Source organism: Lepidochelys kempii, chromosome 3 (genome assembly GCF_965140285.1).
Source record: "Lepidochelys kempii isolate rLepKem1 chromosome 3, rLepKem1.hap1, whole genome shotgun sequence".
NCBI lineage: Eukaryota > Metazoa > Chordata > Testudines > Cheloniidae > Lepidochelys > Lepidochelys kempii.
Genome location: NC_136382.1, coordinates 151924642 through 151942403, shown reverse-complemented (window position 1 = coordinate 151942403; position 17762 = coordinate 151924642). Strand labels below are relative to the sequence as shown.

General features: G+C 39.9%; 1 protein-coding gene across 1 annotated transcript in view; it reads right to left on the bottom strand.

Annotated features, from left to right (window-relative positions):
- Positions 1-17762, bottom strand: part of DNAH8 (dynein axonemal heavy chain 8) — a 583322-nt gene that overhangs the window by 96827 nt on the left and 468733 nt on the right. Inside the window, exons 61-68 of the mRNA XM_078852248.1 lie at positions 17089-17211; positions 14804-14934; positions 14239-14392; positions 13512-13676; positions 12785-13011; positions 12170-12288; positions 8567-8670; positions 2529-2705 (exon numbers count right to left, since the gene is read on the bottom strand). Of these exons, the coding sequence (XP_078708374.1) occupies positions 2529-2705; positions 8567-8670; positions 12170-12288; positions 12785-13011; positions 13512-13676; positions 14239-14392; positions 14804-14934; positions 17089-17211 (1200 nt within the window). The remainder of the gene's footprint in view (positions 1-2528; positions 2706-8566; positions 8671-12169; positions 12289-12784; positions 13012-13511; positions 13677-14238; positions 14393-14803; positions 14935-17088; positions 17212-17762) is intronic.

The window sequence follows — 17762 nt, the reverse complement described above, 5'->3', positions numbered from 1 at the left end:
TCATATTAATTATTATTATTATTCCAATTTTCATTTTTGTGCTTGAGGGAAGTTTAATTTATGAACATACAGTATATATGAGTTATTGGGATTACTTTACTAAACTTTATAGTTCTATGCCCCGAAGCTGATTTAAAGAAATATATACTAAACACCTATCTGTTTTCTCCATCCCCCTGTGAAAATCAAAATTAAATACAAATAATACAGGCATTATGGAATTAAGCTGTTATATTTAACAGTGATGAAAAATGAATTGTAAATTGGTGTAACTTAAAGTGTAATGTTCCCGGCAGAAGAATATAGAAAGGCAAGAAAATGGCTTGCGTGGGCATTTGGTAAATGGAGTCATTGAGAAGGCATTAAAGTCCTGTATTGCTGCTCTTTGGCTTTCTATTAGTGTCACTTTGAGACCACTGCTTAGATAGATTTCTCATTTGAATAAATATTTATCTGTAAATGAAGTGATGTGATTAGACAAATATTGTGTCAACATATCAAAACCAGCAGCCTAATTTGTGCCAACAAAATATATGCATGCTGCTATTTGCAAAGCAAAGAGGTAATTACATCTACAAAATGGAATTTTCAAGATGCATGCAAGAGTTTTGAAAGTCTGGCCCTTCCTATCACCAATGTGGACTTCAATGTTTCTGAGTGGATAATGCTTGATTTCTCTTGCTTGTGATTGACTGAACCCTTCTCTTGGTATAACTATTAGTAACTGGAGCAGGAGATGGATTGAATCAATAAGACATACTGATGCTTTTATCTCTCTACGCCACTTCCTCCTTTCTCCATGATTCTCTGCTTGACAACTGTTCAGAGTACAGCAGAACAAATCAATTAAGATCTGAAATGCAGTAATGCTTCGTCATTTGTTAACTTCTCTTCTTATGATCCCTCTGACCTACTTTGTTCCTTTCTCTTTAGTTCCAGAAAAATATACATAAAATCCATTAATGGGAGAGGGAGCATCCATCCTTCAGACTCCACTTTTGCTAAGGAAATATGGAAAGATGTCAGTGATCTAACAAGATAATGAAAAGCCATTATTCTCACACTAAGAGAATACTTTCCAAGTCAGACTGGAAGGCATTCTAGATTCTACTGACACCTTTAAAAAAATGGTTACTAACCTTCCATAACTGCTGTTCTTTGAGATGTGTTGCACATGTCTATTGCACTCTTGGTGTGTGTGTGTGTGCCCCCACAGAATTGTGGGCAATTTTTCCATCAGCAGTAGCCATCGGAGCAGCTTGAGTGCCCTCTGTTGCCATGCATTACAGCATGACAGTATAAAGGGCCCAGCCACTCCCGAGTTCCCTCAGTTCCTTCTTGCTGGACAACTTTGATGCAGAGGAGGGCAGGTCATGTAATGGACATGTGCAACATATCTTGAACAACAACAATGGAAGGTTACTAACCATTTTTCTTCACTGATTGATTGCACATGTGCATTTCACACTCAGTGACTCACATGTCATAAAGTAAGAGGAAGGATCGGAGATCATGTACACACAGACTGGAGTACAACTCATCCAAATTTAGCACTGTCTCTAGAGTAATGAGTGATGGCGTAATGTGATGAGAAGGTGTGAATAGAAGACCAGGTTGCTGCTATACAAATTTCGTGGACTGGGACATGAGCAAGAAACACCACAGAGGCTGTTTGCTATTTTGTGTAATGTGCTGTCACACTGCTGCCAGATCATAACATATACGAATGCAGAAAGTTATCCAAGACTAAATTCTTTGTGTTGAGACCTGGTGACCCTTCACCTTGTCCACAATGGCCATGAATAATTGGCTTGACAAACAGAACTGGTTAGTCCTGTCCATGTAGAATGCCAAAGGTCTCCTAATATCTTTGGTGTGCAGGCATTGTTCCTCCCTATTGGTGTGTGGTTTTGGGTAAAAAGTAGGTAAGTAAATTGACTAGTTAATATGAAAATTAGACACCACATTAGAGAAAAATCTTGGATGACTGGGAAAGTATACTTTATTCTTAAAGAAGGTTGTATAAGATGGTTTGGATGTCAGAATACACAGCTTGGCCACCCTTCTGGCTGAAGTGATAGCTACTAGGAAAGCCACCTTCAGAGTTAGTTGCAGGGAGGAACATGTTGCTAGAGGCTCAAAGGGTGAGCTGTCCCAATGGATACCACTGAGGGAAAAAATTCTGACTGCGTGGGGCATGCGCACATCAAGAGTGCAATGCACATGTGCAATCACTCAAAGAACTTTTGGGAAGATTTACATCTAAGCCTTTATACTTGTTAACTGACTAGATGGAAGCAGGACCTGAAGGGATATTTATTTCTCTCTCTTAAAGCAGAGATATGGATGCACTTGGAAGTAAAATATGGACTCCACAACTGTTAACAAAAGGCTTGCGTACTAAAACTGACAAGCTCAAATGATGGCTATGAACATGCGGTGAACCCTTGTCTGGCTGGTATTAGCTATTCTTTAATCATAGAAGACAACACCTGGTAGACTGATGAAAACCTACAAACTTTACTCACATTCAATGCAGCTTCTGCTTCTTCTAATGCTGGTCTAGCTGCCTCCAGTTTGGTCTCTGCTACCACTTTCTCTGAATCAATTTCATCTACAATCTTTTGTGCTTTGTCCTTCACACCTTGGACTTCATTTTTTACTTTAGCTGATGCCTCAGCACTTACTGTAACTTCTGCCAGCACCTAGCATTAACAATAAATATATAAACAAATAAAATGTAAAAATATGCAAATATGAGAACAAATGAATACATTTGCAAATATAATGAAATCAGAATACAAAAGGGCTGTTTCTTGGTTAATATTAGCTACACACGGTACATATATAATTTTACTATGGAATGTAAAGTAGCAAAATTTCATGGGTAGAGGTGACGAAATTGATATTCCCCTGTAATATCTGAGTGGGATCTTCCACCAATTTAATGATAAGAGGATTTCTCAAGGGACCTGCCCTCTCATGTCAATGTGCTGTTTGTTTGGAAGGTAGATGGATTTCAACCACCCTTGCATGTAGTGAAGGTGATGTCTGGTATGCTGTGTTACATATGTGCAAGAGGCCATGTAATGTTTTAGACACATTCTTACCAGAGTTTGAGGACAGTTTTATAATTCATAACAAGATCTGTCACAACTTTGAAACTATCTTGAGGTAGGTATGTTCTTGCTGTAGTAATGTAGTAGAATCTAGAACTGCCTGTAGGAATTCTATCCTCTGGGTTGGCACTAATGATGATTTTTGTTGTTGATGATGGTGAAAAGCTGACAGAACTAATTAAATGAATCTTTCATCTGCTGAGGTGAACTCTCTCAAATGAGCCAATCACCAAGGTAAGGATAAACTTGTATTCCTTGTCTTAGATTAGCCACCATGACTGCATTTGGTAAAGGTTCTTGGTACTGTGGACAAATCAAACAATAGGACTCTCTATTGAAAAGGGGAGGTCCTCACTTGAAACCTCAAGTATTTCCTGTATGCCAGGTGGATAGTTATATGAAAATACACATTCTGCAGTTGAGAAATATGAACCAGTCCTGTGGACCTAGGTATGGGATTATAGGGACCAGGGTTACCATTCTGAATTTGAATCAACAAATAAAGGCACTGAGCCATCTCAAGTCCAGAATTGGGCACCATCATCCTTTTTTTCTTGGATATTAGAAAATAATGGGAATAATACTAACACTACACATATACTATACACTAATACTAACAAATATACAACTAGATAGATTAAATTGCAAAATACACAAGAGAACACTGCTAGAAGTTCTGTCTCATAACCATTGTTGGTAAAAAATGGAACTGAGCAACAGTTGGCCCTGCTCCGCCCTCTATGCATAGAGCCCTGAAAATATGTGGATATCCGTTTTATATCCGCAGACTATGTTTGCGGATTGATGCGGATCCTAATTTTGTATCTGTGCAGGGCTCTATCTATGCATTAGAAGTGGGGGGAGGAGGGAGCTGCACAAGGACACAGAAGGCACTACCCCAGCAGACATTGCTGACCAAAAGATTCTAATCTCAAACGCCTGGGGTGCATGCACACCCGAAGTGGAATTTTCTGCCAAACTGCTTTTAGAGGCAGGAGTATGCACATTTCTATGTCCAGGTATCAGCCACTGGTCCACAAAAGCCAGCTTGTCACTAAAACTTCCAGAGAAAGTTTCCAATGCTGGAAATATAATTAAGAAATTATGATAATAATAATAATAATAATAACATGAAATATAATTAAGAAAAACACACAAAGGAGGATTGTTCTGAATTGGCAGAGGGTCATTCCAATTAACAGGTAAGATAAACTTGATCTACTTTCATAGAATGGCCCTTCTTACAATCTGGAGAGAATTACTGGGAAATGGCAAGCAGGAAAATAACAGAGAGAGGGTACACAGTAAAAAACAGTCACACCAAGTGACAAGCCATATAACAGCCACCATCTGAGAATCATAGAAAAGTGAGGCTGGAATGGATCTCAAGAGATCATCTAGTCCAACTTCCTCTGCTGAGGCAGGACCAAGTAAACCAAGACGATCCCTGACAGATATTTGTCTAGCCTGTTCTTAACCCCCACCTCCCAATGATGAGGACTTCACAATCTCCCTTGGAAGCCTATTCCAGAGTTTAACTATCCTCATCTTCATACAAAGACTTTCAACTGATCTGCCTCGCACATCCTTCTGGACCTCAGAACAGGTGTATATATTTGTGACGTTGCAGTCCATGTGCTTTATGGAAATATGCTTATGAATATGACATAACTGGAATATGCTTTACACTAAATATCCCTTGTATGGTGTCATTAGAAAGCTTGTAATCTAATAAGTGTGTTCATCCTATTTGTTTGCATGTATTATTTCTAGATCTGGAGTTAGGAAAATAAGATATAAACTTGTATCACTGATGTAAACATATTAAGTGGAGGCCATTAAGGGTGCTCCAGAAACAATCAGCTCTAAATGGCCTTAGTTACTTGAAAGCCTTCCTGTGTATGTGTGGCCAGTACATGGGGAATGGAAACTAGGGGTCTTACAGTGACATGTGACCATGTCACTTTATAATGAAATCCATCTTAAATCTGGTACTTTTTCATTTAGAAGGAGGGGTGGGGACCCACAGAGACAAAAGATTCCTGCCTTGTGCCAAAGCTATAAAATGGGTTGGAGCAGGACAAAAGGGCCAGCCAATCATGAGAAAACCCCTGCTTACCACCTGAGATGTCTGCTGGAACTAACAAGGACTATACCGGGGAAAGGACTGGGCCCAGACTAGGGAGGAGTCTAGTCTGTGAAAGAAGCTTATTGGAACTTCTCTGAGGGTGAGATATTACCTGTAATCAGTTTCTTAATGTATTAGACCTAGATTTGCGTGTTTTTGCTTTATTTTGCTTGGCGACTTACTTTGTTCTGTCTGTTATTACTTTAAATCCTGCTTTTTATACTTAATAACATCACTTTTGTTTATTAGTAAACCCATAGTAAGTTATTAATACCTGGGGAAGCAAACACCTGTGCATATCTCTCTATCAGTGTTATCGAGGGCAGACAATTTATGAATTTACCCTGTATAAGCTTTATACAGGGTAAAATGGATTAATTTGGGATTTGGATATGTAGCAGATCGCTGACTCACCGGCATAGTGCCTCCTGCTGGTCATCTGGGAATTAGCTCAATTCCACCACCTGGAGCACCCCCTGCTGGCCAGTGACTTGCCTGCTGCAGGCCCCCTCTTTCCCTCCCAGACCCTGGTGCCCTTTACCTTGGGGTTCTGCTCAAAGCAGTACCCCCACACCATGGATCTCCCCTCCCAGGGGAACCCCCATCCCTCTATACCCACCTTGCCTCAGGGGTTACTGCCAGTCATCATCTAGACACTTTCCCTGGGGCAGACTTCAGTTTTTAATGGACACTCATCATTGGCAAGGGGGTTGGACCAGGTGCCTCTGCCTATCCCCGGGCTGCACTTCTGCACCTCTTTAGGCTTTTACAAAGGCCTCAGCCTGGGGAGTTGCCAGGCTGGAGCTGCTTTTGCCCTTCTCTAGCACTGCTCTGCTTCAGGTACCCTTGTACTCCCAGGCAGCTAGGCCCTTCCCACTCCAAAGCTGGAGTGAGACTGACCCAGCACCTCCCTTAGCCCTTATATCAGGGCCCACTGTGCCCTGATTGAGCTAGCTACACTTGAGGCCAGCTACTCAGTCAGCCTCTTTCAGCTGCTCTTAATCACTTGTCTAACTGGGTCCCAGCCACAGCCCTCTCCAAGGGCTGCTTTTAACCCCTGCTCTTCTGAGGTGGGGCAGCTGCACCTTCTATACCAATTGTAGAATACTTGGTCAGTCACTTTGCTGTGAGACTAAATATATATATATAAATAGTAAATGAAACAATGAATTCACACTACTGTGGCTCTTTTGTGAATGTTGTTGCTGATTTTGCTACTGAACCATTGAGGTCTGATGATCACTGCTGTAAATCTTATCCTCAGTCTTGAACAAATTTTTTTGGGGATAATGGAGTTGGATTTGGGGTTTTGTTTTTGTTTTTTGACATAATCCAGACAGAATATGTCTGCATCCAAAGGAGGCATTTGATTATGTCACATCAACTCTGGCATGTTTAGCGCTTGAGGAGAGGGACAGATATTGCAGCAGAGTGAGGTCTTGAGGAAGCTTCTCTCTTTTTCTCTCATGTTCCACTTCCCTCTCATGCCAAATAAAGTTCAGTCTGTCCCAAAAGTCGCTCCACTTTTGCAGATGTTTCACAAAACTGTCATAGGGACTCAGTAGTTCTTTGCTTGGCCTTAACCAGACTCTATCTACAAATCTCACAAGCTCTGGGTCTTCCCCAGGAACAGAATCAGACTATACAATGAAATGCAATGTGTTGTAGTCATGCTGGTCCCAGGATATTAGAGAGAAAAGGTGTCAAGTAATATCTTTTATTCAGTTCAATAAAAGATTTTACCTCACCCATCATGTCTCTCTAAGGAAATGAAAGGCATACTGACCTTGTGTTTTTCTTCAGGCAGCTGTTCCAGGGATCTAATCCCAAGTGTAGAAATTGTACTTGGACATTATTGTGTGCTATTATCTTAATTACTTCTATAATACTTATATATGCAAATCACTTTATAGACAAATAAAAAATGAAGTCCTGGGCTCAAAGAGCTTTGTTTTGTTTTCTGTTTGGTGTTTTTTTTATTTATACACACATATGCCTCATCCCCACCCCCCAGACACATGCATGGTTAGTTCTGTGGCTAGGAGACAGTGAAGAAAATAAGGCAAGGAGTAAAGAAAGATGACTGCAGAGAGGTAAAAATGGGGCTAATTTGATAAACAGAAGACCATACTGCAGAAGAGTAGTTCTTGTATCCTAGATAGTCCAACCTTCTGGATTCTCTGTCTCCAGACACTGATCAGAAATAGTTCCTTTTTCTGACTTATCTAAGACTGCCAATTCCACAAGTATCCCTTGGTTTGTGGGAGAAATATTTTGCCATTACATTTAAACTCCAAAATGTCAAACAGTCTGTACAATTTTTTTCCTGAACTGCAAACTCCACAAATCTTATAATTATCTGGTGGTTAAATGGAAGCAATGGAAGCATACTGTTGTCTTGTGAGGTGGAGGAAGAGGGCCTAGGCTTTGGAAACAGCCTTAGAATCATCAACATATTCCTCTTCTCCTTCCTCTTTAACGTCAGTTTCCAAGAGACCATCACCAAGGCTGATAAGTAGTGTAGAGTGTCCTTGAGAAGAGAAGATGCTACATCTGCTATTACGCCAGAATAATTTGATTCCCTATAGAAACACTTTCATTAAAGTCAAATCAGGCTCCTCTGTGGTCTCTTTGCTGAGCATCATTTTTAAAATTATGCTTACATGCACAACCCACTGGACCAGCATTGTGCAAGATCACAGGGACTCTTTACTTTGTTGTTGCAAAACAAGAACCACTCAAACTTTTATTTTTCTTTCTGGACCTCCTATATTAAAGCTGAGACAAACCACACAATGAAACAGAATTGACTAACACTAAAAAGGTCCAGCTATTGAATATTAACAAATTATCTTAATTTAATACATATAACTTAACTAAAAATTAACTATGAATAACTCTCAAACCAAGCTCTATTACAACAAAGAGCACTGAAACAAGCAATGAGACCTGCTGCTTACAGAGGAAAGAAACTAGGGAAAGCCAGGCCCGGCATTTATATAGTTTTTCCACCATCTCCCTCCCCAGTGGGTTCCACCAGGGCAGCTTTAGTCTCCGTTGGGGCTCCTCAGGAGCCTCACTGGCAGGGCTACTGTGGAGCCTGTGCTGAAGCAGCATACACAGCTGCCCTTGCCACATCTCCTCCTTGCACAGGAGCAGGCTGTTTTGGGTTACATCCATTTCCTGCAAGTTCCTTGACAAAGAGGATGTTGTGGACCTTTTACACTACTACAGTTCTCCCACACTATTTTTTTTTTTGCCACCAGTGGACATTAAAGTGAATCTAGATCACAAATATGTTTAGCAAATAAGTACGTACTTTATCTGCCTTTACAGAAGCCAAAGCCAATTCCTTTTCTTTCACTGCCAATTCCAGAGAGAGTTTGGCAACAGATTCACTGGCTTCCATCAGCTTGGCGAGACCTATCAAATATAAGATAATCATGGCAGTTCAGAAAGGTGGAGAATAATGCTATATTTTTGATAATTTCTAACTCTTCTCCAATCTGCCCCCTCACAACCACCCTCCAATTACTCCCCTCTCTCATTCACCTGCCCACTAGCTCACAGTCTCCTACCCTGGGCTTCTCATCCAATCTTAGTCTCCTTCCCCTTCACTCTTCTCAGGGTCCTTGTCCTAATGCCCTCTCTTCTCCTCCCCCATCTCCTAGTCCATGTATTCTTGCCCAGCCAATTTCAACCCCAGGTCCCAGTTTCTTGCACCCTGCCAGACTCCACTTCAAGTCTCTTCTCCGCACTAGGGCCTTTTTCTCAATCTGCTCCTCCCACCTTTCCCCAGTCTGGCTCTTGTCCCCACTTCATTCAAGTTGGGCACCTTCCTCCTCTACGTTGTCTAGATGCCAATGGGGTGACATTGAGAGAACAGAAGAGACACTCTCCCTGCTGTCAGTTCCAATGCCCAGCCTCAGCAGCCATGAGCTGCAATTGCAGGGAAAGTCCTGCTCACCCCCAGTAGCCCAGGGATGGCAAATGCACACTTCAGTTACATGCAGGAGCTGAGATAGGTTGGAGCATGTTAGTGCAACTGGAATCTTCAGAGATTTTAGCAGCAAAGCTCTAATAAATTCCTATTAAACATACGCAAACTATGTTTTTTTAAAGTGTTATAATTTGACCCAATTTGGGACACTTTTCATGGGAACAGCAAAGGGCACATCCCTGATACAAATGTAACTCCACATGCTGAATTTCAAATCCCTACTCCAAAGCATGGGGGACTAGATCTTCTCAATGAAATAGTTGTAAGAATTTTTTTAATATGGCAAAATAATTTATTTTTTCTAATCTCATTCTTGCAAACAGTGGACCCATTTTGACTATAACTTTTCAAAAAGTTCAATCTGAGTGTCACAGGGCAAGTGCACTCTGTCCCTCCTTTGGGGTGGAGGAAGGGGCATTATAGCCTCGCGGCTGACTCTACCAGACCACCCTTTGCCTCAGGACGGTATGGCCTAGTGGCTAGAGTCGATATGACTGCCCTTCCTCACAGGGCTGCATGGCCTAATGGCCAGAATCAATACAGCTGCTGTTCCCTGCAGAGGTAGATGTTCTAATGGCCAGAGTCAATATGGCTGCCCTTCTACACAGTGCTGCAAGGCCTAGTGACCAGAGTCCTTACAGCTGCCCTCTCTTGCAGGCTGGATGGCCTAATGGCCAGAATCAATATGGCTGCCCTCTCCTGCAGGGCTGGATGGCCAAATGGCCATATTCAGTATGGCTGCCCTCTCTCACCGGGCTGGATGGCCTAATGGTCGGGGGTGGGGGAGGCGTGTGGCCGGGGTAGAGTCCCTGTCAGAGGTGAGTGTACTCAAAACTGGGTCTGCGGGGATCCAACCGAAACACGCTGACTTAGTTCCTGGTCATCATAGAATATCAGGGTTGGAAGGGACCTCAGGAGGTCATCTAGTCCAACCCCCTGCTCAAAGCAAGACCAATCCCCAACTAAATCATCCCAGCCAGGGCTTTGTCAAGCCTGACCTTAAAAACCTCTAAGGAAGAAGATTCCACCACCTCCCCAGGTAACGCATTCCAGTGCTTCACCACCCTCCTAGCGAAAAAGTTTTTCCTAATATCCAACCTAAACCTCCCCCACTGCAATTTGAGACATTACTCCTTGTTCTGTCATCTGCTACCACTGAAAACAGTCTAGATCCATCCTCTTTGGAACCCCCTTTCAGGTAGTTGAAAGCAGCTATCAAATCCCCCCTCATTCTTCTCTTCCACAGACTAAACAATCCCAATTCCCTCAGCCTCTCCTCATAAGTCATGTGTTCCAGTCCCCTAATAATTTTTGTTGCCCTCTGCTGGACTCTTTCCAATTTTTCCACATTCTTCTTGTAGTGTGGGGCCCAAAACTGGACATAGTACTCCAGATGAGGCCTCACCAATGTCAAATAGAGGGGAATGATCAAGTTCCTTGATCTGCTGGCAATGTCCCTACTTATAGAGCCCAAAATGCCATTAGCCTTCTTGGCAACAAGGGCACACTGTTGATTCATATCCAGCTTCTGGTCCACTGTAACCCCTAAGTCCCTTTCTGCAGAACTGCTGCCTAGCCATTCGGTCCCTAGTCTATAGCGGTGCATGGGATTCTTCTGTCCTATGTGCAGGACTCTGCACTTGTCCTTGTTGAACCTCATCAAATTTCTTTTGGCCCAATCCTCTAATTTGTCCAAGTCCTACAATTTGTCTAATTTGTCTAGGTCTTACAACTGGATCAATGACTACTCCCCCTAGTCTACTTCCTACCCTGTCTTCTAGTGGTATGGTCCATGTGTCTCCTGGGTCTCCAGCCTGTGGAGCTTCTGACCGTTCCAATGCCTCCTGGGTGTCCACGGGTAGCTGGGTATCTACCCAGGTCTCAGCAGGCTTAGGCCCCCTGGTCTGGGGCTCCAGCAGCTCCTGGGTGGGAGGTTGCAATGTGTCTCCTCTCTCCTCACCAATCCCTCCTGACTGAGCTGGGTTACCTCCTTTTATACTGGCTCTCAAAGTGGAGCATGTTCAGCAGGGGCGAGGGGAGTGGCTTTCTTTGCCCACAGTATGGGGTTAACCCCTCTTGTACAGTGCAGGGCATGTGCACCCCGTCACACTGAGGCAGACACCCAGCATGGAAAATTTCTGCCCAAACAGTTAAAGTATGGCAAAATTATAAGAAACTAAAAACACAGTCTTATAATGGGAAGTGTCTGGCGACCTTAATAATAGGCAGCACTGCCAATTCTGCCTACAGTAATCATAGAATCATAGGGTCGAAGGGACCTCAAGGGTCATCTAGTCTAACCTCCAATTGAATGAACTTATGGCTTTTCTTTTTTCTTTTTTAAAATACTACAAGCACTAGGTTCAGGCATAAAAAGCATGTAACCTCCCTCACACTTCTGCCTGTCTCAACCACTTCTCCAGCCACGTTCAACACTGTACTAGGGTAGGAGGCAAACTGACAGTTTATGCCGAATTCTCACTGCTAATGCAGAAACTTCAGAGAAAGGATTGGAGTGGTTTTGAGCTGCCTCTTCGACCCTCAAGCCAATCAGTCAGGTGTTCTTTCTAGACATTTTCAACTTCCCTTTTCTGTTATAAAAGCTAATTTGGGAATATTAAATATTTATGTTTAATAGAGGGAATGCTCATATAGATGATTAAACTAGTTTTAATGCTGTATTTGTACCACTCTTATCATACCAAGGGACTTGGCCAATTGACGTTACTACCACATACAGTACTCTGAAGTAACCATCATTTGAATTATAAGGTTTAACATACACATTTCAGGTTTGGGCTATTTGACTGTGATACAAAAAGGGAGTGATCCTAAATGATCTGTGAATGAGAAGCCCAACCATAAAACAGAGGTCATCTGGGACCATATCTAAGATTTATTTTTATTCCCTATACATCTTACCTATTTGCATGCGTTCAGCTTGTTCATTAATGTTTCCTAGCTTTTCAGAATAAACATCTTTGTAACCATTTATGAAAGAGAGATAAGATTTGGGTGTAACATGAGCTCTTCGTCGATATCTGAAAGGCAGAAATTTAAGAAAATTATAATTTAATATATAACTTTCACATAGTATTCATTGGAGATCTAAATAGCCGCACTAGTGTCCAGGTCTTCAGTTTCAACTGAATTATTTTTTAAAACACAGACAGCAAATATTATATGGAAAGAGAAGCATTTCATGCAGTCAAAATGCAGCATCCCTTCACAACGATAATACTTAATGTCACCTTTTATGTGCAATTACATCTGTCCTTATCCACACAAGCTATATTAAAATTTCTTGTACCATTTTTTATTCTTATCCTACAATGGGAATAGGGTAATGAAGTTGCCACATACTTGTGATTATTATGGATGGCTTTTGAATTTATCAAATACCAACTTCACTTCTGTATTAATAAACTGTAAAAGACAACTATTTCTTCATATATTACAATGCCATAAACATTATTCCATAAATAGTAATAATATTTTTTGTGGTTGCTCAATTTTTAAATTTGTACAAAATGTTACCTTTGGAAATAGTTCTCACAGTTCTCAGAAACTATATCATGAAAGAGGCCCATAGTTTCTACTACTTGTGCTTTAACTTCAGAAGAACAAACAATATTAAATTCTGAAAGGAAGTAACTGGCTACAGCAACAAGGGCTTCTTTAGGCCACCGATTGAACCAGTCCATAGTGCAGCCTGATATCAGACCAGGAAATTTCAAAGAACGTGCGCGGAACTTCTCACCAACCTAACAAAAGTAACAGTTTTAAAACAATGCTTAATATAGTGTGTGTGATACCATATCTGATTTTATCCAAAACATTAACATGTACATAAAATTTAAGCATTTTTTTCTCATTCTGTTTTACCATTATAACATCATGCATAGCTTTTACCCTGTATCTGCATCCTATTCTTTTTTATTATCTTGATATCCTCAATAAAATTAATAAAACATTAGAAAAAAACTCATATTAAAGATGAATGCTACTTAGTGTTTTAAAACTTCAGTTAGTTGTACATTAATTTCAATTAAAAGCTTGACATCCACTCACACCTGCTTTGAGGGCTCTTGTTTTTCCAGCAACAAACAAGGACTTCAGTAAAACCTAAAATACTGAAAAACTGCATTCACTGCTTGATATATGCCCTGACTCTTCAAATTATAAACCTTGAATGATCACATCATGTTTTATATGGGAATGTACCCACAGAAATAAACAAGATAGTTACAAAAAGAAAACTCACTGGAGAAAAGCAGAGAACAGCATGCAAATTCTTCTTTGACCGTGATATAAAATACTCATAAAGATTATCAAATGTAGGAGGAAATCGAGGCAGCTCTTTTTTCATCACAGATATTAATCCTTGTGTAATTTCATCCAGCTCATCCCGAGCAAATAAATTGGAAATCTTTGTACAAAACCAAAATGCATAAGAAAAGAAATTGCATTAATTTAACTGAATGATAATATATTTTATAATTGTAATCTATCTTTCCATCTATCTGTCTCTACACACACAGAAACAATTTAGATGAACTAAGGGCCAAATTCTTCCCTGATTTACACCCTGAGCAACTTCATTAAAGACAATGGATGTTAGGGAAAAATAAAGCCCTAAACTAGCAAGGACACCCTTCGGTAATGGTGGCCTTTTAAATACCCTCTTCACTTATTTTCTCCCTAATGCTTACATAATCTGTCCAAATCAATTTCACATTGGAGCATGGCTGCATGAGGAAATACTGTACTTTTATGAGCATCAAAAGGTATTCTTGCAAGAGTACTGACGTAAATCCAGAAATTTATATTGAGATTCGGTTGGGGCCCCAAATGTCCCAAATTTGAGATATTTGGGATTTAAATCCTTTCTAGCCCCATTAATTATTACAAAAATCAATGGCAATCAGGTGTTAAGAGCAAATATTGAAATTTTTTACTGCTAAAGTATACTGCCATTTTGAGGATCTAACCTCTCCTGAAGATAGCAGATTGTTAAGATATTCCAGAAATGCTTCATCTTTTATTTCATTATCAGTGAAAATGAAAGTGATGCCTTTTCCTTCTGCACCCGCTACTCTATATAGAAGTTTCAGATCATCTGTCAGATTGGAAACATTATAGGATCTATGAGGAAAAAGAGAAATTACAAATTTGCTTAATACACAATACAGAATCTTAGCAATTTTTCAAATTATATTTAATATATAATTTGTAGAACAAATCATGACTATAATATCCACACACTTCAGCGAGGGGAAGATCCATCTCCCCGTGAAATAAACTGAAAGACTCAGGATCAATTCAGGAAAGCATTTAAGCACGTGCTTCAGAGCTTTGATGGGTAGTTATGATTTGCTGAATTAGGGTCCTAGTGAGTAGCCACTGATGCATAAATGAATCAGAGTGTAACAATTTTTTTGTTTACTGTTTTTAAAGACAGTGTTTAAAATAAAGATTAAAATACTTACATTTCCTCAAAAACATCAGGTTCTAGTTTTGGAGAGACAAATAACACAATATTTTTTCATTTCTTACCTGGTTAAAGTTATCTGAAATATTCTGTATCCAGCTATAAAAGAGGCCAATCTTGAAAGACTCTGTTTTCCAGAACCACCAACTCCTACAAGTAAAGCATTTCCACATGCAGTCCGAATTATTCGTGAAATCTATACAGAAAAAATACAAGTAATCTGTGCTGTGTTTAGCTAGTTATAAAAGATTAGCAGAGTTATATATCTGTTTTACTCCAAATATTATCTGGGAGAGTACTTTTGAAGACCTTTCCCATAGAGAAAAATAAGGCCCCTTCTTCCAAATAAAGCAATAGTATCTGAAGAGATTCATGTGACTTAAGTGAAAGGGCTGCATTTTAAGAACATAGCTTCTAATTTATGAGTTGCATGTGGGATTTAAAATAAATATGTTTAGGATTTCTGTTTAATTGTAGATTTAAGATTGAAATTTTCCAAGCTTAATCTCCTAATGAGTGGGACTTTAAAAGACAACACCACAAAAGACACTTTTAATTAGCAGAAGAGTGAAAAAACCCACACATCTACACTTATAGAAACGTTTGCAATTTTTTTTCTAAAAACATCTCTTGATTAAAAGGTAGAGAAATGAAAATAGAGTATGGAAATATCTTTCACTGAAAAGAAGAGCCTTTCAGTGCTCTGGTGAAAACTCGCTTTCCTTTGACCAAGTTATGAGCTTTCAAGAATTACAGTCTGTCCATATAGGTGTGCGGTAATTCTCCAAAAAGGGCCATATTTTGGAGTTTAAAGTACCCACCCTACACACACCGACATTATATATAATTTAAAATCTTATATTATGTACATTTAGATGAGGTATAATGTGGAACTGCCAAAAGATATCATAAGCCAGTAGGTGAGGTGAAACAAGGATACCCAACATGAAAAGGTGTCATTTTTTTGCACAGTTCCAGAAACACTGCAGCATGACCATGACTATAGTTTGTACTGTTTAAGTTAATTTCAATACCTTAATGCGGTGTTTAACAAAAAGCTAACAAATGACAATGTATTAAAAGATGATTATTAGTTTTGCATGGGCAAATACTTTTTCCCCAGAAATAATGAAATTGTTTAGCATGTGGCAAAAATGGTAAATATCGAAATTTTGCAATATACTAACATAAAATATTTTCACATCACATATTCTTAATTGTCAAAGTATCTCACAAGTGATTATAATAGTTTTCTATATTTTCAATTGAAATTTGCCCAACAGATCAGGCTCACACTTAAGGTTGTGTACCAGTAGCAGTAGATTGCATCTACATAGGTTGTACTGCATAGTGGGTTGAAATAAATGTCCATGTATTCCTAATGTAATGCTTCTCCATTTGTAAGCTTTTGTACATAATATGTAGCATCTAGTCTGCATGATAAAAGGTTTTAATTTGTGACTCTATCCTAAGGGCTTATCTACATAGGGAAATAGCCCAGAATAGGTATTGTAGAATAATTATTTCACAATAACTATTCCATACTAGCTCCCCATGTGGACACTCTTATTCCACACTAAAGGTACATCTATGCTGCACTCTGCTTTTGGTGGTATGTAGAGTACATACACTATCCACACCCCTAGCATGGGAACAGTGTTGATGGTGAGGCACTGCTTAGGTCAGTAGAGTAAGGACATGCCTGAATCCTGTGGGTATATACCAGCGTATGTACCCTACTCATCAAAGCAGTGCCTCCCTCATCTGCACTGCTATTTTTAGCAATGTAGTGTCCCCCTGCCTCCCTGTTGCTGGAGTCTTTCCCTAAAGCAGAGAAGGGCTCCAACACCAGGAAAAGTTCTGGCAACTCCCTGCAGCATCAACCTTTCCCTTCCACAGGAAAAGACTCCTGCAGTGCAGAGCTGCCAGTAGCTTTCCAGGCAGTGGGAAGAGGTTTTGGAGGTGGGAGGCAGTGGGAAAGGCTCTGGCCAGTGGAGATATTGCCCAAGAGTGCCTTTTTGCAGTTTAGCTTTATCCAAAATGGCACTCTTAGTACTATAGTGTACACATGGGCAGTGAGTATGGAACAGCTATTGTGGTTTAAATTCACCCTCTAGCTTATTTCACAATAGCTTTCCCATATAGACAAGCCCTAAGACTGCCATTTTTGCTGTTTGCAAACAATGAAACCATAACTCACTGTTATTGTATAATACATCTGCCTTCAGTGCTTCCTTCCCCTACCTGACAATTCCAAATTCAAATGGTCAGTTTAGTTCTACTATTCATGTAACTCATGAGGTCCAGTCACCTAAATTAAATGTATTATTAAATGCTGTATAAACAAAACCTTAACAAGATGTGTCATTGCATCTTTAAAAAACACCAAATCAAGAAATGATCCCCTAACGGCTTCATTGTATTGCCTCTGGTACATTTGCAATTTTTCACACAGAAATTCAAAGCTTGGGATCTGAAAGAGAGAGAAAAAAGCAAGAAAAATAACAATATTTATAGATAGTCCTAGCATATTAGTGTAACTACAGAGGTAAAAACACTTATCTGAATAAAATTATGTAGACAAACTTTTTGGCAAACTCCTTCACTGAATTACTTCCCAGTTACCTGAGATCAATGCATCTGCTGCATCCATAGACTCTCTCTTTTAGAATTGTGTCTCATAATATAATCAGGAACTGTTAACAGCATTTAGAACTAAAATAGGCTTGCAGGCTCTGACATGGCACATAAACTGCATCTTTACAAGGAATCCTGCGGTCGGTTCCTGGTTTTTTCACTTGTTCTTATATCTAGAACACTGGTATTCTTATTAGTTCCTTCAGGATTTATTTGCTTGTGGCTTATTTATATTGGGACAGATTCTCAGCTGTGCTGAATTTACACTTTGCACTATTGAGGAAAGTAAGACGAAAAGGTGGCTCAAAGCCACGTTTTCAGCTCCCCTGATTCTTGGACAGTTGTGGATTGAAACAGTTCTGCAAGTAATTTAAAACATCTTAGGGG